The sequence below is a fragment of the Mesoplodon bidens genome (genome assembly GCF_964165515.1).
Source record: "Mesoplodon bidens genome assembly, chromosome: 2".
Lineage (NCBI taxonomy): Eukaryota > Metazoa > Chordata > Mammalia > Artiodactyla > Ziphiidae > Mesoplodon > Mesoplodon bidens.
The window spans coordinates 78,438,489-78,461,416 of record NC_138177.1 but is presented as its reverse complement, the minus strand read 5'-3'; the positions used below and the strand labels follow the sequence as shown (position 1 = coordinate 78,461,416).

Below are 22,928 nucleotides of genomic sequence, written 5' to 3'. Positions count from 1 at the left end.
CCTCTGCAAAATGTGTCGATGTGCTGTTGCCACCACCTAAAAAACTGAAGAGAAAAAGCAATGAGTAGTGGTTCTATTCCCAGGAACAAGCTTCCCTCCTGGAAGCTAAATACAGAATGGTACAATGAGAGCAAATCCCAATAAGGAAAAATAACTCATCCCAACATGACACCCTCAAAGGAAATTATGAAGAACTGACATGTGGATTAATCTATGAAAAATATTATAACAAACTACAAAATCAAGGGTAAGCCAAATGAAAAATTGGGGAGAGGGCTTCCCTGGTGGTGCAGTGGTTAAGAATCTGCCTGCCAATGCAGAGGACACAGGTTCGAGCCCTGGTCCAGGAAGATCCCACATGCCGCAGAACAACTAAGCCTGTGTGCCACAACTACTGAGCCTGCGCTCTAGAGCCTGCGTGCCACAACTACTGAAGCCTGCGTGCGCCTAGAGCCTATGCTCTGCAACAAGAGAAGACACTGAAATGAGAAGCCTGCACACCACAATGAAGAGTAGCTGCCGCTCGCTGCAACTAGAGAAAGCCCGCACACAGCAACGAAGACCCAACACAGCCAAAAATCAATAAATAAAATAAATAAATTTTTTTAAAAATTGGGGAGAGAGACTATCACAAAGAAGGAAGAAGGATCCACAGCCAGCAATGCAACTCAAATCTGAACAAAGGAAGAAAAACATCTATTCTCAGAAGCTAAGAAATAAAACAAGATTCTCAAAATAATATTTCATTAAAAAACCATTTAACCACCAGATGAACACAACATTTGAAACTATTGGGAATGATTAAATGTAGTAATGCAAGGGGTCTGGTACTATATTTAGCACCTTTACAAAAGGGCTCAATAAATATTTTTTCTTCTTCTGATAGCTTATCCTATTCTGTGATTATCCTACCCACCCTTCAGGGCCCATCCTCCATTAAGTCTTTTCTAAACTCACCAACCAAACAAGACTCCTCCACACCCCTCTGCACTGACTCTGATTCTAAATTCAACCTTGTATTATAAATATCTAGAAGTTGCCTCATCCATTTCTACTCGTTCCCCTCCTTTCATAAACATAAATTCAGAGGGTAAAGACTGTATTTTATTAACACCACAAATATATGTGTTTAGTATGTATCAGCCATTATACAGAGCACTCACCACTTCTGAAAACCCTCTTTACCATATCCTATATCGATAACTGGAAAGTAAAAGTTGTTGAATTGATATCACATGTATAAACCTATTCCCAAAGACTGGGGGGAAATATTTGATCCCACTGTCCCCATGAAATCTGCAAAGAAGAGAGGAAACTGGCTAACACACTCTGGCGGAAATGGGATGGAAAGTATCAAAGAACTGCTGGATATCACTTTTACTTCAAGAGACACACACAAGTGCACCAAAGTACACACACTAGCACACAAGCATGCACACACTCACCCCAATGAAATAAAGTCCACAAACTATTATAAATAGCTTTCACTTTCAGAATCACAATACCAATCCAGGCATTGCACTCAGCTCATTGAGGAAACAAACACACTCCAGTTAGTCTGGAAGCAAAAGCGAAAAAACGAGTCTAATGCCATTCTCTACGTCATCATTCTCAGGCCTTATTCTCTAATTAGAAACCATTTAACAACTGTATTTGCTTCAGAAGTTAAAACATCTTTTGTAAAAAACACTTCAAATGTAGAACAAGCCCAAAAGTACCAGTACATCTATGCTAAATAAATAATTGAACTACCACTATGTATCCATTTTATTACTCAAGTCTAGATAGGCTTCCAGGGCTCTTTCCTGACTTTACCATATAGTTTCAAGAATTCAAACATCTTTGGTAATTAAAGCTATCAACTCTATCTTTTGGAGTTCTTCTCCCCCTGAAACTCCCTCAGCATTCCCTTTCCTTAAAATTCCCCTGCATTTTAAGAATGATAAGGCTAATCATAGAGAAGGGATAATAACAACCACATCGTTCTGAGAAATGTTACAAAGCTTAAGAAAACTTACAAGATGCCCCTCTAGCTGAATGTCTAATAGCAAATGGAACCCATTATCCAATATTTACATAAGGACTTGCTCTCATTAATTTTTACCATCCACTACTTACTACTATAATTGCTAAGTATTCAAATAAGCAAATGTTTATGAACTTTATAGAAGGGAATACCATGCTACCTCTAAGACTGATTCTAAGACAAATATTTCTTCAACTATTTAAAACACTGATATTTCAAAAGACATAATCTTTGCATTTGAGTATCTGGTACCAATAGCACCTGTACAGGACAACCTTTGACTTACAAAGGCACAAAGAAAAGAATTAAGTCAAATGAGAGCAGGATCCATAGAATTCATAGTTCCCCGCTAGAAAAGATTCATCCTGCAGTTACTCACAAACCTCATTTATAACCATACTTTGTATACAGGGCTAAAGAAACCAGGATTAGTATTTAAAAACTTTGAAAAAATCACCCCCCAACAACCAATATGCTCTTCATTCAATGCATGCAGAGCATACCTGCTTGAAATAAGTATTAGATGCAATTATAATAGCACAAATAAAAAGCTATCCCAAGTTAGCATGCCGTCCACACAAAATTGCTAATTTTGCTATCAAGCTAATCTTTATAGATTTAGAATTGGTATTGTGTTATTTAAAACCAAGATTATTATATCAACACTTAAGTGTTTGTACCAAACTAGATCCCATGCCATATGTTGCCTTAGAAGCTCCAGTTCATTTATACATATATAATCACTGATCATTAATAAAGTTAAACTAATTGTACATACTGTAAAATGTGTAGTTTTTCCTGGTTGTGGAAGGGACCTTCAACTTTATATTCTGCCAACAGCAACAGTAAAGGAATTATTTACTGCCATTAAAATCCCCAAAGTCATCCCAAGATTAAAAGCTTCAGATTACAGATTCTTTTTACCCAGTCAGTAGTTCTTCAATTGTCCAACCAATGTTTAACCAGATAGCCACAAAAGAACAAACGTGTTATTACATTTACCCCAAAAAGGCCCTCCTATCAACACTATTCTACTTTTTGTTAAGCTTTCATAGTTTTAATCATATTAACCAAGAAGGAATACTTAACACTGTCACTTTCAGAAATAATGTCCCCTTTTTATAGGCTTTATACCATTAGTAAAAGCAACAAGAACCAATTTCAAGCGTTACCAACACACTGATATTACAGTGGCAAGATGGCGTAAGTTTGACTGCAATAATCCTAATAAGGACAAGGGACCCAAGGCTTCTGCAAGAATAACAACTCAGTTTCCCTGGCTAGAACAGCCTGTTTATCTTACTAGATATCTTTGTCAGAAGTCACTCACCAGCCCACCAAAGAGGTATAACAGCAATTTACCTTCAGGCCACAGAGTGGTCACTAAAAACCAACCAATAATCCAAGAGAACCCCAAACTCTTAGAAAATATATGAAAACTTACCAGATTTACTATGATATGGATACAGAGGTTTCCAAGGGATGTCACAGTAGATCTCATCACACCCACTATCACATCATTTTCCAAATTTTCCCATTTTTCTTCCCCTTCGCTCTGCCACTTTTCTTCTCTCTCTCAATAGAGTATGTTATAAAACAAATTCCCTTCTATTCACTCAGTTGATGCTGAGAAAAATAATTTTGATAACAGAATGCCTGATTTATTCATGAGCTTGTACAATACCTGGAATCATCTGTCATTTCTTCAATAAAGCCTGATTCACATCTGGGACAAATATATTCCTATAAAAGAAAGGAAGACAAATAAAAGTCGTTCATCAGAAAGCTAAGTATATAGTTTCAGAATAATATGCAGTACACAAGCTGATGCTGTGAAATGTTGTATGTACTTGCTGACTCCCAGGACAGTTTTTTCTGTTATACTCTGGCAAATAAAGAATTCCATGAGACGTCTACAGAATGGCTTCACAAGCAGTTCCCACTGAGAACTAAAAGAAGAATGTCAAAGGTTTTTATTTTTCTTTAACTGGAATGAATTCATTATCTAATTTTCTATTCAAATCTACTGAAAAAGTTCCACTACATATATCAGAGCAGTAGAAGATTATGATATTCATGGGTACAGAAATTGCTTTTTTTTTTTTTACTATGTACATACAGGAGACATAAACTGAATCACAGAATAAATCAATTTGTAGACTAGGAATTTACAGTGAAGTTTTACAATATTTCTGATCTGCTTTTTGATTATCAGTGGTTCCAAATAAAACTTAGTATCCTCAGGTATTCTATAGAAATGATAATTTAAATAACCAGAACAATCCCATTAGATCAGCATCTATTTCCTTAACTACCATGAATCTTTCTTTTAAATAAGTAAATATTTCTTTTAAATATCAAGCTTTGGGGCTGATAAGAAAGAATATAATTTAGAGACTGCCTTACCATAGTTTTTTAAAAGTATATTTTAACTACCTATTAAAATAGATCTGGGAAAGACATTTTCAACTATTTTCTTGCTCTCTATATTTTCTAAACATGAAAGTTTGTCTTATCAGAAGGAAATGCAAGCTGTATTTGCCTACTCAAACAAAGACAGTCAGAATGGTAACTCAAATATTCAAATGCTTTCTTAAAAGAGATATAAAGAAAAAAGACCAATCCCTTCTGTCAAAATTAGTTTGGTGAGGAGACAGTCAATGCAAGAAACAGTAAAATTTAATAAAAGACTTTCTTTAATCAGTGCACACTGGAAATATAAACAAATACCGAAGTCTGCCTGAGGGAATCAGGGAAGGCTTTATCTGAAACATAGACTTAAAATAGTACTCTGTTTGCTCAATAAAAAAGGAAATTATGGGTTAATAACTGTAACAAGAGAATATAGCATGCATGGAGGTTGGAGGGGAATGGTATGATGAGTATGAGTAGGCAGGCTGGAACCAGACTGTGGAAAACTTCAGATTACCATGAACTTTACCCTGTGGATTAGAAATCTCTCAACCTTTTCTCTCCTCTATACACATGAAAGACAAGAATCACTCATAATGGCCATACTGTTAACTACTCCAGAAATGAAATAATCTGGAGACAACATGAATGCCTGAGCCCCTCCCTCTACTCCTTCATCCCCCACCCTCCCAGGCAGCAGTAACTACATTCCTTTCTCTCCCACTAAGAAAGTTTATCTGAAAGGAAGTGAGATTGACTTTAGAAGGCTAACCTTAAATCTATTCTAAAGTAAAAAGGAAAAAAATATCAATTACAAAATGTGATTTGTCACCATCCCAGTGCCAGGCCCTCCTCTTTCTTTTCTCTTCCTCTCTCACTCATTCCCATTGCTTTAAAATCCCCTGTATGAAAAAATAAATAAATAAATATCCCATATGTGGAACAACTCCCAAACATCTCTCTCTAACCCAGGCCACTCTTCTGAACTCCAGATTCATTTATCCTTATACGTACTTTCTTTCATCCTCTTTCTCTCTCTTACACTTACACACACACACACACACACACACACACACACACTCTCTCTCTCTCTCTCTCTCTCTCTCTCTCTCTCTCTCTCTCAAGAGGTGGCATTATCAGTTTGTTCATACCAGAAAACTGGGAGTCATTCCTAACACCTCCCTCTCTGTTATCTTCCACATCCAACCATCAAATCCTGGCACTCCTACCACGAACACATTTCTCAAACCTACTCCTTGCGCCACTGCCTTACTATCTTAACCCAAGCCAATACTGGCTCTGGACAATGAATAACTTCCCTCTTAAGTGTTGTCCTGCTTCTCTTCTAGCCTTTTCCCATCTGTTCTGCATGAAGAAGTCAGAATGATCTTTTTAAAACATAAAATGGACCATATATCATTTCCCATCTTAAAACCTTTCAACTATTTCCAAAAACACTTAGAATAAAATCAAACTCTTAAACATGCCTTACAAGGCCCTAATTCAACTGGTCTCTGTTTAACTTGCCAACCTCATTTCAGGCTACTCTCCCTCAGTGAATTCCAACTACATGGACCTTCTTTCAGTTCTTCTAACTCATCAAGCTCATTCCTACCTCAAGCTTTCATACATTCTGCTCCTACGACTGAAACACTCTTCCCCTAACTTTTTGCATGGCAAGGGACTTCTAGTCCTTTAGGTCTCCATTTTAAGGTCATGTCAGAAAGTCCCTCTTTCATCATCCAATCTAAAGTGGTTTCCTCTGATTATTTTCTCCTACAGCACCCTGTTCATTCCTTTATAGCACTTATCACAATTTGTAATTATATATTTGTTTAATGCTTTTTTAATGTCTGTCACCATTCAATAAGTTTTAAGTTTCATAAAGGCAGGGTCCAGATCAGTTTTGTTTACCATTATATCCCTAGGACAGAAAGGTGTTCAATAAATATTTATTGAATAAACAAACATGAAATTACTTGCCACACACCTCACAACTAGGAGTCAAAGTACCAGAATCTAATACAATTAGAGGATGGTTGGAGTGGAAGTAAAGAAAAGAGCTGGAAGCTTAAGAAGTTGTGGCCTGCTCATGGGAGAGTGAAGCCTAAGATTTCAGAAGTAGCAATGTTCTGGATGATCACAAAGTCCAAGATACAGCTATGGGAGTAGCTGGCTAAAGTAGAGTAGGTATGAAGGTCTTCAGACTTAAAGGGTGGTCTACATTGATACTAAACTTCCAATAATGTTTAGAGTTGTGGTAGAGAGAAAATAATTTCAAAAGGCAGATATTACAATTGGGAAGACAAAAAAGACTTGAAGCAAGAATCACACTGATTTAGAGTAGAGAAACTTTCATGATCCCAGTCATGGTTCTAGGAATCAGGCTGTCAGCCGTCATAGATAGCTCCTGCACAGAATAGAACACTTCAGAGGTATAAACCAAATTACAGAAGTACTATAATTACAGGAGTACCTAGTGGCTTCTTCCTGCCACTAGGTATTCCTTCCATTTACTAGCACAATCAAACCTTTCTAGGTAATTCTATTTTGATTACAGGGAAGAGAACCAAAATTCCTTCCAAATGCTCTGTGAATTATTCTTGATAAAAGTAGCTTATTATAGAACAAACTAACCTCTCAGCCATGAACTATTCCTCCTAAAATCAACATTACAGGAAATACGGAGAACTTTTCAGAATTCACAAGCCTGTCATTCTCTAATTATCAAAGTAAAAAATGCATACTTGTCTCCTACATACTTCAGTAGTCTGATCTCAGAACAAAGGTCTGGTCTGAGAAAACCATTCTCTTGGAAGCCTAAAAACCCAAAAATAACATTCTGAAGATACTATAGTTCCAGTTTCTAGATTTTCTTTTTAAAGGCCTGATAGCACTCTATTTACTACCGCCATTTTCTTCTGAAATCACACTAATTTCCCCCCGATTTCCAGCAACTGCTTCAAACTAATCTGGAGACTGGATGTTATGTAAGGGTGGAGGTGAATGAAGAATATTGGCCATGAGTTGATAATTACTGAACCTGGGTACATGTGGGCTTCTTATACTATTCTACTTTTTTTTTAAAATAAATTTATCTATTTATTTATTTTTGGCTGCGTTGGGTCTTCATTGTTGTGCACGGGCTTTCTCTAGTTGCGGGGAGCGGGGGCTACTCTTCATTGTGATGCGCAGGCTTCTCATTGTGGTGGCTTCTCTTGTTGCGGAGCCTGGGCTCTAGGCGCGTGGGCTTCAGTAGTTGTGGCATGAGGGCTCAGTAGTTGTGGCTCACGGGCACTAGAGCGCAGGCTCAGTAGTTGTGGCACATGAGCTTCATTGTTCCGTGGCATGTGGGAACTTCCTGGACCAGGGCTTGAACCCGTGTCTCCTGCACTGGCAGGCGGATTCTTAACCACTGTGCCACCAGGGAAGTCCCTCTCTCTACTTTTAATATGTTAGAAATTTTCCATGAAAAAGTTTTTTTTTGTTTTAAGTTACATCAGTCTGAGAAACATAGGTCAAGTAAGTGTTAACCAAACTATGTACTAAACTGTGTAAAGGGGCTTCCCCAGTGGCGCAGTGGTTGAGAGTCCGCCTGCCAATGCAGGGGACACGGGTTCGTGCCCTGGTCTGGAAAGATCCCACGTGCCGCGGAGCGGCTGGGCCCATGAGCCATGGCCGCTGAGCCTGCGCGTCCAGAGCCTGTGCTCCACAATGGGAGAGGCCACAACAGTGAGAGGCCCGCGTACCACAAAAAAAAAAAAAAAAAAAGAAAAAAACTGTGTAAAGTAAAAGTAGATTAGAAATAATCTATTATGCTGGAGAATTAAGGGGAAAGGGTACTTAGATTTATGAAACACCTACATGCTTGACATTGTGCTATTCCTGTTAACCACTCTGTGAGGAAAATACTGTTATTTCTACTTCACAAATAAGAACATGAAGTTGTAAGTAAGAAAGAGATAAGTTGTCTGTGGCAGATTTGATTTTCCAAAGATGGCCCCAACAAAATCTCCCAACCCGCATGCTGTTCTGCAATGTAACCCTCCACTCCACCCTCTTTGAATCTGGAGGGCCCTGTGACTTCTTTACCTGTAGAACACTGAGTCAATTCCAGACAATGCTCTTAACTGCCTAACAGTTTCTGCTTCCTGACTCTTAAAGCCCTGAGCAGCCACAAAAGTCTGGCTACTCTGTTGGACAGAGAGGCCACGTAGAGGAGCACTAAGACATCAGAGAAGGATTGGATTGTAAAAGAGAAAAACTATCTTGAAGGTCCATTCCAATAGAGGCTTCAGATGGCTCCCTCTCCAGGTTCTGTATGGCTACAAATGCATGAAAGATCTCCAGTGAGAACTGACCAGCTGAACTCTGTAAATCCAGAGGAACATGAAAGATAATACTGTTTTAAGCCACTAAATTTTGGGGTGATTTTTTTAGGCAGTAACAGAAAACCAGAAAATTGCCCAAAGGATGAAGGAAGAGCTTTGAATCTTGGTCTTTCTTGAATTCAAAACTCCATATTCTTTTCATTACACTTCATTGATTGAAAATAACTATTCTTTTAGAGAAGGGAACAGGAACTATAATTTGCTGAGGATTGAATGGAAACGTTTATGTCAAGGCCAGACGAGGACTTGGGAGGTTCAGCAGCCTTTCAGCCCCCTCCTTCCCTTACAGGGGAGCAGTACCCCGATGAACATACCATCCAGGGTCTGAAACCTTCAATCTTACAAGCTCAGAAATCTAATTTAGCACCTAGAGAAGATCTGTCTCTTAGAGGAAGAGTCACATAAAACCAAATTCAGAGGCCATCTCAGAATGCCCATTTAATTTCAATGAAAAAGAGTTATCAAGTGGCCCATTTACTTTTACAATTCAGCACAGTCTTCCTCAATAAATAAATCCACCTAAATAGAGGAAAGAGGCATACGCATAGAGGAAAGATTTTTGGAATCAGAGACCTGAATTCTAATCTCAGGTCTCTATTTATTAGATATGAAGTCTTGGGAGAGTCATATTACATTTCTGAGACTCAATTTCCTCATCTGTAAAATGGAGATGCTTGCTTCAATGCTGTATTACTGTAAAGTTTAAGATGTTTGCAAAATACTTAACTCAGTGACTGCCACATTAGATAGCAGACATTTAATAAATATAGCTATTATTGTTATTGCAGATTATAATCACCTGCTAAATAAGCAGAGAATCAGACCAGTAGGTAACTGGATATATAGCTTGTGTCATCATGCTAGGATAGCCTAATATATCCATTCCCACTATGAACATAAACCACATGCTCAAAAATCAATGATCTGGGTTTCCTCTCCCTCTGGGCAGGAAGAACACAGTATATGTTTGCCTCTGACTCCTTTTCTATTCTTTCACTGCTGACCCACAATTCCCACACCCTCTTCTAATAGACAAGTTCTTTTTCCTGTTAGAATATAATACAATTACTTGGCTGTATTTTCTTACTCACAATCACAATTTAGTCCTGCCCTACACTGAGATTACAACCAGACTGGACTGGATTTTAAGTATTTATCTCGGATCACTTCTAAAGATGGCTAACTTGGCATTTCAATTTTTCCTAATTTTTCTTCAGAGGTACTACTAACTTCAATTTGGGTGAACATCCATGAATTAAGGAGAATTTGTAAGAAGATCAAACAAGAACCAAACACAGTCTCTCTCTGACTCTACACTCCTCCCACACCCAGGCCTTGGCCTTAGAATCATCCTCATATATTCATATAACAGAGTTTTGTTTTGTTTTTTTTAATATCTTTATTGGAGTATAATTGCTTTACAATGGTGTGTTAAGTTTCTGCTGTATAACAAAGTGAATCAGCTATACGTATACATATGTTATCATATCTCCTCCCTCTTGCGTCTCCCTCCCACCCTCCCTATCCCACCCCTCTAGGTGATCACAAAGCACCAAGCTGATCTCCCTGTGCTATGCAGCTGCTTCTCACTAGCTATCTATTTTACATTTGGTAGTGTATATATGTCCATGCCACTCTCTCACTTCGTCCCAGCTTACCCTTGCCTCTCCCCGTGTCCTCAAGTCCATTGTCTACGTCAGCATCTTTATTCCTGTCCTGTCCCTAGGTTCTTCAGAACCTTTTTTTTTTTTTAGATTCCATATATATGTGTTGGCATATGGTATTTGTTTTTCTCTTTCTGACTTACTTCACTCTGTATGACAGTCTCTAGGTCCATCTACCTCACTACAAATAACTCAATTTCATTTCTTTTTATGGCTGAATGATATTCCATTGTATATACGTGCCACATCTTCTTTATCCATTCATCTGTTGAGATAACAGAGTTTTAAATTTTAAGCATAAGATAGGTTTGGGGGGAGGGAAAAACCAAGGATAAGAGTGAATTAAGGGCCCATTATATGTCTGACACTATGGACATCTCTCCTCTGCTTAAATATGAATATATCAAATCTTCACACCAACCCCTCCCCCCAAATACTGCCAATGTATGTAGTCCCCACAGTCACTAAGTCTTATCAAAAAATTTCATTAGGTCATTTCTACCATCCTATCTGTAAAAGAGAAGTATAACAAGCCTAAGTTACTTACCCAGAATCACTGGAAACAGGAACCCAGTTGTTTCCACTAAACTAAGCTGCTTTCCTCTAGGGTCTGAATGTTTACTGTACACAACCTAAGTGAGGACACTCAGTAGCAGGTACACTTGAATGAACTACTTCAGATGTTCCACTGTCTATTTCACCTAAAAATACCCACAGGCAGAAATATCTTTCACCATTAATAGTCTGAATCAGGGACAACTCCCTAAGTACAGCTTAGCCCTGATGCTTACCCACTTAGAAGAACAGTATTGGAGGACACAAAGCACTTGGAATACAAGAGTGAAAGGGAAAGGGTGGTTTTAATGCATTATTTTCTTTTCCTTCTTATATTTCAAGGGATCAATTATCACAAAATGTAAGGTCTTGGTAGAACAATGACCTATAAGCCAGGACTTATTTATATGAAGTCCCATACTGTGAAATTTACATACCCTTGAACTTTATACAAATTTATATCCAATGTTTATTCAGAATATGAAATATAAAGGCTTACTATTTATTTCCTAATTCCACAGCTTTGCTTTTCTATACAGTCACGATCAAAGTCTATTTTTTTTATTTTATCTAAAAGAGAAGCCTATTTTCTGTGTCATTTGACAGAGTCAAAATCTAAGATCACAATATTAAGTCAGTCATGTTCTATTGTTCATATTCTCTTTGAGTATCACAAGGCAAAACTGTTCAGAAACTCCTAACTAGAAGGATTAGGAACACAAACTGTTTGAAACACATCACAGTTCCTACCTAGGCTAGAACCAACTACACCATGAATTTCATGCCAACTCACATCTCTAACATCAAAGACACTACTTTTTTCTAGAGACTTTTTCCATAGTCCCCTATGATTATCCCTTTACAAGCCAAGTTACACTTCCTCCCTTTTCAAAAGCATCAAGTGAGCCCCAAAACAAAGATAACAGAACTGAGATAGGCTGGGACCTGTGACCTGGAACCCCTTACTGGAGTGCTTGCACCTGGACAAACTGAGGAACTAAAAATAACTGCACAGAGGCACAGTTGGGGCAATTATGAACAGTAAGATACAAAAAGGCCACAAACTAACTGATTTTTTAGAGGTGTCGGGAAGAAAAAGCACATGATCCCTACACAGGGCACCACCTGCGGGCAGACCAACCTGCCCCTACCCTCACCTCATTTAAGGAACCAGCTAGGCCCCGCCTCAGAAAGCGAGCAAGGGCACCTGTTTGCTTATTTTCACTCCCTCATGCTGGAGTCCCAGTAAAGCCTTGCCTGAATTTCTCATCTGGCCTCTTATCAATTTCTATTGATTAAAGAGTCCAAGGACCCAGGTCAGTAACAGAATTTCTGAGTTCTATTCCCAGTTCCACCAGTTCATGGTCTTTGGGAAGACCTGTTTCTCCATCTGTAAAACTAGAACACAAATGCTGTCCTCATTTACTTGTCTCCCCTAACTCTCCTTCAGGAAAACAAGAAGTCTCACTCATTCAATTCTTCTTTTGAGGGTAAGTACTTAAGATCAGGATATTCACAGAAGTTTGTTTTATGTGCCTTTACTTCTCTAAGTGTGATTTTATTATTACAACATAAACTTTTTGTAGATGATTTCAGTGACTTTTAATCCCAGGTTATTTTTCTTTCCCCATCAAGCATGCTTTTCTTTCTGCACAATGCTTGGAATTTGAGCTTAGAATATATTTGCTGAATGAATGTTGTCAGCTTATGTAAGAAGATTCTATCAGCCTAAACTGAACGTAAGACAAAATTTTCCTCCAAACTATGATGGTACACAACAGAACAAAGGTCAAACTTTTAGTATCATTTACCATTTTATATCTATGCCCCTGAGTTGTTCTCCTTTTTGCTGCCTTTAGTGTAAGCAAGCAAAGAACACTGTAACTAAATCTTTTCTGGCTATGTTGTGTTAACTTTTTCTCTGATAATTCTTATAGTTTAGTCTTTTTTTTTTCTTAGAAAATTTGGCTTCTTGTCCATCTGATCAAGCTTATATCAAGTAACGCTTTGTCTCGTGACCTGATTTTCTGCCTTGTTACACAATGAACTAAAGAAGGTTGGTTGATTATACATTCCTATTTGGAGTCCCTGATAATGTCAATGTTCAATCACGGCCTGGAATGAAGGAACAAAATGATGATGGTTGTGAATGTTACTATTCGTAGGGAGTGAGACCATAAATAAAGGCAGTTCTATTGGCCTGGAACTGAATCACAGCTCTCCAAACAATATTTAAACTATATAGGTATCCTTGTATAACACTAAAAAACTGTGGCCTAATGGTGGGTTTTTTTGTTTTTGTAAACTGGTTTTCTTCCTGATTAACAGCCAGGGAAACAATCACTAAAGATTTGAGTTCAGAGAAATAATTCACACTCAGGAATAGAAATAGACATACTTCTGGAACCCTTTTACAACATTAGTGTTGCAAGATGAGAAAGACGTATGTTACATTGCTGACCTTATTAAAAACCTTGGGAACTCTGAATCTGCTCATCTAATACTGATTGTATGTTAAAACAGAATGCTAGTAGGAAACAGTTCTCAGAGCTTTCTGAGAGTCTGTTCCAGGGTTATAATGCTCAATTTGGCTCAAATAAAATTTTGCATTTCAAAAACAAAGAACCAGGGGCTTCCCTGGTGGCGCAGTGGTTGAGAATCTGCCTGCCAATGCAGGGGACACGGGTTCGAGCCCTGGTCTGGGAAGATCCCACATGCTGCGGAGCAATTAGGCCCGTGAGCCACCACAACTGAGCCTGCACATCTGGAGCCTGTGCTCCGCAACAAGAGAGGCTGCCATAGTGAGAGGCCCGCGCACAGCGATGAAGAGTGGTCCCCGCTTGCCACAACTAGAGAAAGCCCTCGCACAGAAACGAAGACCCAACACAGCCAAAAAATATAAAAATATAAAAATAAATAAATAAATTTTAAAAAAGAACAAAGAACCAGAATGCTAGTATATTATTAAAACAGGACTCCCGGGCTTCCCTGGTGGCGCAGTGGTTGGGAGTCTGCCTGCCGATGCAGGGGACACGGGTTCGTGCCCCGGTCCGGGAGGATCCCACATGCTGTGGAGTGGCTGGGCCCGTGAGCCATGGCCGCTGAGCCTGCGTGTCCAGAGCCTGTGCTCCGCAGCGGGAGAGGCCACGGCAGTGAGAGGCCCGCGTAACGCAAAAAAAAAAAAAAACAGGACTCCCTAACTGAATCAGCACCTACACTTGGCACAGAATAATAAACCAATAATTTTAGTGATTAGGAAAACAAAGTTGAAAAATTTAGGGAATTAAATACTTTCCTTATTCTCACTTGTTCATATTACTTCCAAACACTTTTTAATCTAAAACATGCAAATTAAGAAGAGCAGTGAAAACTAATTTGCTGAATTTGCCTTTTACATGTAATTAAACAAAAAGTAAACATACCGTTATAGTCTTCACACTACGTCAACTATCAAAATAACAATAATTTTTTTTCAAACCAACAGGCTTAAGGTACAAAATTTCCATTCCTCAACCTAACTTGTCTTAACTAGGAATACTAATGCCTCTAACCATTCAGCAGTGACTGTATTACAAGATCAGAACGTAATAACTGGTACTATAAAATAAAATCAGGGAATCAACAGCTTCATAAGTTCATTTGAGAATAAAGTACCTCTGACTACCACTTAAATTACAGAAGATTCACTAGAAGCAGCTAAGTTCCATTCAACAGGTTAGTCAAAAATGATGACAAGAGTGGTGAGGAAGTGAGAAATTTAAAGGCATATAGGAGAAATTGTCTAAAGGAAAAGTAAATCAAGTCTAAATGACAAAGACTGAATCTTGCAATATGTTAAAAGTACTAAAGTAGTGAATAATAAGCAAGAGAAAAGAAGAGTGATAAAACGGGAAGATGTTTCCCTGTGACTAGCAGTCATTCTCAATGAGGATAATACAATCATCTGTGGGACATTTTGGACATCTATTGAAGTGTTTTTGTTGTCACAGCAATTAAGAAATGCTACTTAATTTAATGGGCAGAGTCCATAAGCATAAGAAACTCCAGCACAAAGAAATGTCTCCATTCTTAAACTTCCTATGGATAGTTAAGTAGATAAAAAATATCTTTATAATTACCAAAGCCTAGAACCTAACTCCATTCTATATATAAACACCAACTCTTTCTCTATATAAACACCATGCACTGTATGTCCAGAAAAACAACTACTGAATAAAACAAGAGAAAATTATACTTTATTTGTACCTTTATCAAGAATTGTTCACCATTCTGGTGGCTTACCACTCATGCCATTTAAGGCATAAATACCCTTATAGCTAATCTCTTTGGGCAACTGTTATGTCTGTGTTTGGTGCCAATATCTACTACATTATATATATCTTCCTATAATGGACTTCTGAGTATTTACACATTGAAATGCATATTATTTTGTCATGAGTTACTTTCTTTTTATTTATCCTTTATCTTACATCTAGAGAATTTTTTAAATGTATGTGTAAGGAATTTGTATTACCTAAGAATTTCATTTCATTAAAGGTGGTGTTTCAAAATGTTTACTATAAAAAGAGGGCACTGGGCTGACAGGTATGAGAACTCCCGGGCTAGAAGATCAGCATCACTGTAGGATATCTATAGGTTTTAGTCAATCCAGAAAAAGAAAAGAAAGGACACATAACTATGGGATTTTTTCTTTCTTCTGAGAATGTAAATTCTAAGCATGCTGAAAAGTAAACACAATAAAACCTTTATTGGAAGATGGTCCTCTAGGTTTAAGTCTATTCAAATCTGCACAACATGAAAGTAAGTGGCAAAGAGGTGAATATAGGATACCTTGCCTACTAAGAACTTCCTTGTGACACTGTTGAAATCATCAAGGAGAGAGATTATCTACTTTAACAGCTCTTCAAGGAAAACAAAACTAACTGGCCTATTTTGGGAAAAGAAGCTGGGCAATCTATTTAACATACAAGAAAAGTGTGCCTAGTTTAAAATCACCACTTCTATTTGTTATATATGCATCTGGAAACTTCTAAGGAACTTTGAACTGCTAACAATTGAACTTAAAAGATTTAAAAAAAAAAATCTTTCAGAACCTAACCTAAACTTCTTTATGTAAAACTATAAGAACTACCTAAAATGTTTCTCCTATGGTAAAGGCCTTATTTGTCTACAAATAAGGACTGCTCATTCCTACACAACCTTTCAATCAAAGATTACATAGCTCCATTTCTCCGAATACCCACTCAAGCTTTCAATAGGCACACCTCAGTAGTATTTTACAGTGGGATATACTAAGATAAACTGAGAGGGTCATATGACTCAACTCCAGCCCTTTGAAGAATTAGTTTTAGAACAAGAATTGATAACTTTAATTCACCCACTCGACCAAGAGTTTGAAGAAACAACGTTTAAGCACAACATCTCCTAAGCTCAGGAAAACTTTCAAGAACGAGAAACACAGAAAGTAAAACTTGATTAATGCTAAGATGAGCTATAGAAAAACTAAGTTAGACTTGTCTGCTTTTTGCTTTGTTTTCAAACTGGAATTTCCAGATGTCTTACTAAGTTACATGTGGTGTTACCACCTCAATTCCCAACTGACGAAAAATTTGGATACTTTTCTTTTAGAAGTTGCCCCAGTGTGTAACTTGAGAGGAGTGATCCAATTCCTCTGGTCTCAGTAACCACAAGGAAAGAAAGTGACCCCAAGAGATACTGCTATAATGGAATAGCAGCCACTTAACTCCTGTTCTAAACAATCCCAACCATCAGGGCTTTGGCTAAAATTATATGGTCTCAATTATCTTCCTGAAAATTCTCAATAGGATCCCCAAATTAGAAATCAAAACTAACCCAGGACAAAACCTTAAGCACGACTGACACGAGAAGCCAATGACTATCCCTTTATCCTTCTATACCCAGGGCTCCTGAACCTCAGCACTCTAGACATTTTGGGCCTGATAATCCTTTATTGTTGGGGGCTGTCCTGTCCATTGAAGCATGTTTAGCAGCATCCTTGGCCTCTATCCAATAGATGCCAGAAACAACCCTCCCCTTCCCCCATTAGTGACAACAACCCAGTTGTAGAAAATGTCTACAGATGTTTCCGAATTTCCTCGTAAAACGCAAAACTGCCCCCAGTTGAGAGCCACTACTCTAGATTATCTCCTTTATTTATCAATATTAAGCTGCAGAGACATAAAAATAAGTCAGCATCCAAAGGCTTCTTATTTTCAGACCCCTTCTAATTTGACTACAGAGAATAAGAAACAATCCACTTTTTTTTTTTCCTCTTCTAATAAGATGGCTGTCTGAGAGACCTTAGCATCCTCTCCCTGGACATAAGCAAAGGTCATAAAAAGCCAAGTAAACATAAAGAAACACAAAGTGTTAGCAATCAGCTGGTACTTCCCCAAAAAATATAAGGAATTTCATCTGCAGTGAGTTTGAAGATTCTTGTTCTTCCTCATACTGAAAAAAATCCCACAGATTTACCCAAGATATACATGTCTATTTATCAGTAGAATTTCAAGACCAGAACTAGCATTCTACCCATAAGAATACCTACTTCTTATTTCTAGATCTTTGCAGGGAATATACTTACTGACACTGTATGTTCAAACTTCACATGGTAGCACCTGCATTTTCTTCCACTGAAGCCTTTTAGATAAAGATGTCATACCACTAACACCACTACTTTTTGAATATAACTACGGGGTCAAGAGACTATCATTCAAGAGACTTTTAATAAACAGTTGGCTATATAGCACCAGAAAGATGCTAGATAATCAAGCACACTTTTTAACTGAAGTCACCAATAACAGAATTTACGAAATCTAATTATTGGGATTTCCCTGGTGGCGCAGTTGTTAAGAATCTGCCTGCCAATGCAGGGGACATGAGTTCAAGCCCTGGTCCAGGAAGATCCCACATGCCATGGAGAAACTAAGCCCATGCACCACAACTACTGAAGCCCATGCGCCCTAGAGCCTGTGCTCTGCAACAAGAGAAGCCACCGCAATGAGAAGCCCATGCACCGCAACGAAGAGTAGCCCCCGCTCGCCGCAACTAGAGAAAGCCTGCGCGCACCAATGAAGACCCAATGCAGCCAAAAATAAATAAATTAAATAAATATATTTTAAAACAAGAAATCTAATTATTAAAACCTCTAAAACCCAGCTCAAATAACTAATTTGTTCCCTCAGCTCAACAAAACTACTAACATTACTTAGACACCGCTCTAGGATCTTTCTAAGAATCATGCAACTTTAAAAAGCAAGGTCAGTGAGCTTAGAGTTTTAAGAATCACAAAGTCTTTAGGGAGTCTACTTTTTACCTACTCTTATGGGGTGGTTAGAAAGTTTTCCTGTATTAGAGTCATTAGAGTACAGCACAATGACAATGACTTGTATAGCACTTGGTAAAGAACCAAACCAATATTACTTATTGATAAGGATGACATTTTATTAGATCAAAGGTGATAATAATAAGGAGATGTGAGAGGGAGAGAAGCCAGCTACTTCCTTCAGACAAAGCCTCAGAGGTAGGTGAGCAATACACTTGCAGTCCTTAATTACACTGGTCTCTTCTCTGGCTTTGGATACTCTGATCTCCATAAAACACTTAAGAATCACCCTAGTTTCATCAATATCGAAAGTAGTTTACTCTGCATATGATTTATCTCACCTGCTTAATGACGCTACAGGATTTAATCTCATAAGGTAATATTCCCTGACCTTTATTTAAAAGTGGGGGAAGGCAGTATGGAGATGGAATGACACCTTTACATTCCATGACACAGCCCTCTGTGGCACCACCCAGTCATCCCTCAGTGTCGCATAGTTAACTCCATCAGTCTTGGCTTCACAGTGTCTCTCAATGGGATAGTCAGGTGAGGTAGAAGCTTCTGCTGTATTTTCAAAATAACTTTAAGTTACTTAAGTATTTCCTTTGTCATCTGATGACCAAAAAATATACAATGCCATTTTACCCAGTTATATATATAAACCTGAAACACTAGGGCTTCAGACCATATAATCAAAATCTCTTATTTTAAAATCCAAGTTTAACATTCACTAAATTTTACTAAAACCATTTCCACTGTAAATAGGAAAACACTTAATAAAAAAATAAATTCCTAAATCATTATTCACTTCTAGAATAAAGGCTTTTTAGAAACCTAATGATAACAACACCACTGAATATATTTTCATTCTAAAATTCCCTTCATGATTTCCCCCTCATTTCTTAATATCTTCTTTCTAAAAGAAACTTTTGTCTTCTTATCTGGGAGGATCCAAATCAAAAACACACAAAGCTAAGATGGATGGATCAGGATTAGGAGTAAGGAGGTTATTTCATCAAATTAAATTAATTCAACCAAATGTGGCTTAACCTACATAGCATTAGACATACTCCAATCTCTCTCAGAAGTTATAACCAAAAAAAAAAAAAAACCTTTTAATATAGCCATTGAAGTTAGCTGGGCCTGTGAATCTTTCAGAGTAGCAGGAGTAAGGAGGTTATTTCATCAAATTAAATTAATTCAACCAAATGTGGCTTAACCTACATAGCATTAGACATACTCCAATCTCTCTCAGAAGTTATAACCAAAAAAAAAAAAAAAACCTTTTAATATAGCCATTGAAGTTAGCTGGGCCTGTGAATCTTTCAGAGTAGCAGGACTGACAAGAAAAACAATAAAAACCTAAGGGTAGTTTCAGGGATGAACATTGAGCAAGCTATTGCTATTGCCTGTACACTTCCAAATGTATCATGAAGTGCTATAACCTAAAGATTGGGGAAGGGAAAAGAAATAAAGAGTTGTAAAACCTTGCAACCTCGTCCCACTGAACAAAATTATGACTTTATGTGGTGAATAAATTGGCAAGAGATGAGATGGCTTTGAAGCAGTTCCTCCCACTGACTGGGTGAAGAAACATCCCTAGCAATAGCTCACTAAAGGCTGATGTAAAACTCAATACCAGCCTCTGGTGTTCAGAGAGGGCAACACTCCTGGGTAATGGATCTTGTGATCCAACTACCACCAAAGTACCCTCTTGAGATGTAAATTAACCCCAGACAAAGAAAAACTTTATTCTGGCTATCTGCAGAAAGACATTCAGGTTTCCCACCACATTGATCCAGTTCAAGAAACAATGCATGCCTAATGAATGCTGAGTACTTATACAGTGAGGGAATCCCAAGTTTATATAAAAAATTATTTTTAAAAAACTTCAATGTTGTCCAATATATATGATAATCTTACTGACTAACCAGTGCTGGATTGGTTTTTCAGTAGCAGAGATTGATTTGTACTGAATCAGCCACTTACTAACCTGGTCATTCTTACAATCAACATTTTCAAGATGACAGTCTAGAGTTAAGGAGACAGAAATGGCCATGAAACATGAAACTCACTGGCTCATCCAGAAATCAAAACTATATTCCTAACCTCACTGTACCTTTCCTAAAAATGCATAGCAACAATGATTTACTAAATGTTTCTCCCTTCTTCCTCAACTCACTCTTCCTTTCCTACCTCAGTCTATGCTGTCTCCTCAGTCTGAACTCTACCTATCCTTCAAAACTTAAATCCCATCTCATCTGTCACTTCTTCCCCGACCTCACATCACCAATGCTACCATGTCTCCCCCTCTCTGAATTCTAAAGCACATTATTATCCATCCTCATTCACCTTAGTTGTTACTTTTTCCAACAAAACTGTGAGGTGCTTAAGAGCGGGAACCACAGACTCCTCAGTATCACCTCCAGGACATTCAGCTGAGAGAACCTGGTATGTCTGCAGGAAGTATTCAGTTACACTTCATTGTGTTAGGCCTCAATTTACAAATCAGGCATGACAGATAATAAATCAGTCTAAAAAGATCAACAACTTCCCCTCCATGTATCAAACTAAGGCTTAGAAAAACGCCTAAAAAGTCTTTCAAATGATCCCTTTTCAAGAGCACTTTGAAGTGAGGACTTGAGATGGTAAGAAGAAAAGATATAAAAACTTGCGGAAAGTTAGACTGTTTTCTCACTCCTAAAGGCAAACAGTGAACAGCAACTTAAAGATCAGAAGAGCTGAGGCCACACTGTTCAATAGGACATCATATTCAACATGTCACTGGTCACACACATACTGGCTGAATTCCAGACTCCTTCTCTGTGGTAAGGGAGCATTCTGGAGGCTCTGATGTCCTCTGACAAAAAAACAAGGCACCTGCTCTTCTCAGCACTAAAGTATGGCAAAAAGCACACAGACACAAACACAGCCGAGTCAGCAAACAAAACTAAAACAGCATGTAGATGACAATGCAACTATGAAGCTGGCGGTCGGGCAAAAAGAGAAGAAAAGAAAATGCTGTAAAAGCCTGAAAATGCACAACCTTTAAGTGAAAAAGGCTAAAATAACTTTTAGGCACTTTTCACTGGACTCCGTTTGTGTTTCCAAGAAATAAGACATACAGACACACTTTAGTAGGCTTTCTTACAGATTGTATGAGCCACTATAAACACTGACGGAAGTTGTTAGACAGGCACCCTGTCTTAAGGCTGAACACAGATACTTCTAAGGAAAAGAACACACATAACTAGTTCTAAAGATGGTTGGCCAAAGGTAGGATTAACATTCACCCTGGTGCGTCTCCCTGTGGTAGCTATAACCCAACCCCAAGCAGCCTGTGCGATTGGCATGCTGTAGCTGGCTAGCATGCTGCAGAAGCACTTTTTGTCACAGCCATAGCACTACCTCTCTAGGGGCTAACACAGTCTGGCAGATAGTGGTGAAAACCAATTTTACATCAGATGATGCGGTCCCCAGCATTCTGTCCTAGATCTTTTCTATTAAGTGAAGAGATAGAACGGGGGAGGAGGGGTGGGTAAGGCAGGTGGTGCTAAAGACACTGGCAGCATGACAACCAAAATAAGCAAGTTGAAACAGTATGTTCTGCCTTCTTCCTAAAGCCATTTCCTTCAACAGTAATAGGGAGCGCAGGCAGTCTGCAAGTCATTAGTACACTGCTGTTTTCACTTTCACAAGAACGCTGGAAACCCCTGAAGAGCAAAATCCCCCTCTCCATCCCAGTTACCTTCCAACCCTCTCTTTCTTTCTGTGCTTTCTTCCTCCTTTCTTCCCTAGAGACAACCGAATAAGGACAATCCTCAGCAATCCGCTATTTTGCTTCAATGAGGATGGGGGAGGGGAGGATCTGGTGAAAAGTGGAAAAGGAAATAGAGAAAGGTGAGAAGCAACAGCGGAAAGAGTATCTGAGTGGGGGGAAAAGAGAGGTCATCGTGGGAAGGAGACAAGGTGAAGAAGAGTGCAAGAAAACTGAGCGGATGTCAGAAGAGAACTTGCTAAAGAAGACCAAAAAAAAAAAAAAAAATTGGAGGTGGGGCCGGTCAAGAGGGGAGAGAGAGTGAGGGGCAGGTGGAGCATGCAAGCGGGAGTTACGGAGCCAGGACAGGGACGCCCGGGGTTTGGGGCCAGCGACCGGGAGGCAGCAAGTACTTGGGAGACCGATGTCAGGGGAGTCGGGGATGGGCGGGAAGCTTAAGACCCGTTCCGGGATATCGGGGCGAGGAATCCAGGCCGATGCCCGAGCGCAGAGGACACAGGGTTCTTACCGGTAGTTTGGGGCTGACCTCGCCCTTGCAAAAGTGGCAGAAAAACCGGTGCGCGGCAACCGCGGCGCCCGCTCCGGCCCCGGCCGCCGAGGCCTCCGCCATTTTTCTCTTTCGCCGCGGCCGTCCGAGAGGGCGGCCGGCCGGTCGCTCTCCAGGTCGCTACCTCCCAGCTGCTGTCGCCGCCTCTGCCGCCGCGCCGCCGCCGCCGCTTCCTCAGTGCTGCCAGCCGCTCCAGAGCCAGCGCGGGTC

General features: G+C 39.0%; 1 protein-coding gene across 2 annotated transcripts in view; it reads right to left on the bottom strand.

The window, feature by feature from the left end:
- RNF115 (ring finger protein 115) overlaps positions 1 to 22,911 on the bottom strand; it is a 60,318-nt gene extending 37,407 nt beyond the window's left edge. The window contains exons 1-4 of one of the 2 annotated variants that reach the window (XM_081224700.1): positions 22,680 to 22,744; positions 3,711 to 3,769; positions 2,805 to 2,856; positions 2 to 44 (exon numbers count right to left, since the gene is read on the bottom strand). In XM_081224700.1, coding sequence (XP_081080826.1) covers positions 2 to 44; positions 2,805 to 2,856; positions 3,711 to 3,720 — 105 coding nt within the window. In that variant the 5' untranslated portion in view covers positions 3,721 to 3,769; positions 22,680 to 22,744. Of the gene's footprint in view, position 1; positions 45 to 2,804; positions 2,857 to 3,710; positions 3,770 to 22,679 lie in introns of both variants that reach the window. The other variant, XM_081224699.1, reaches the window with a different exon arrangement.
- Positions 22,912 to 22,928: the final 17 nt, after the last annotated feature.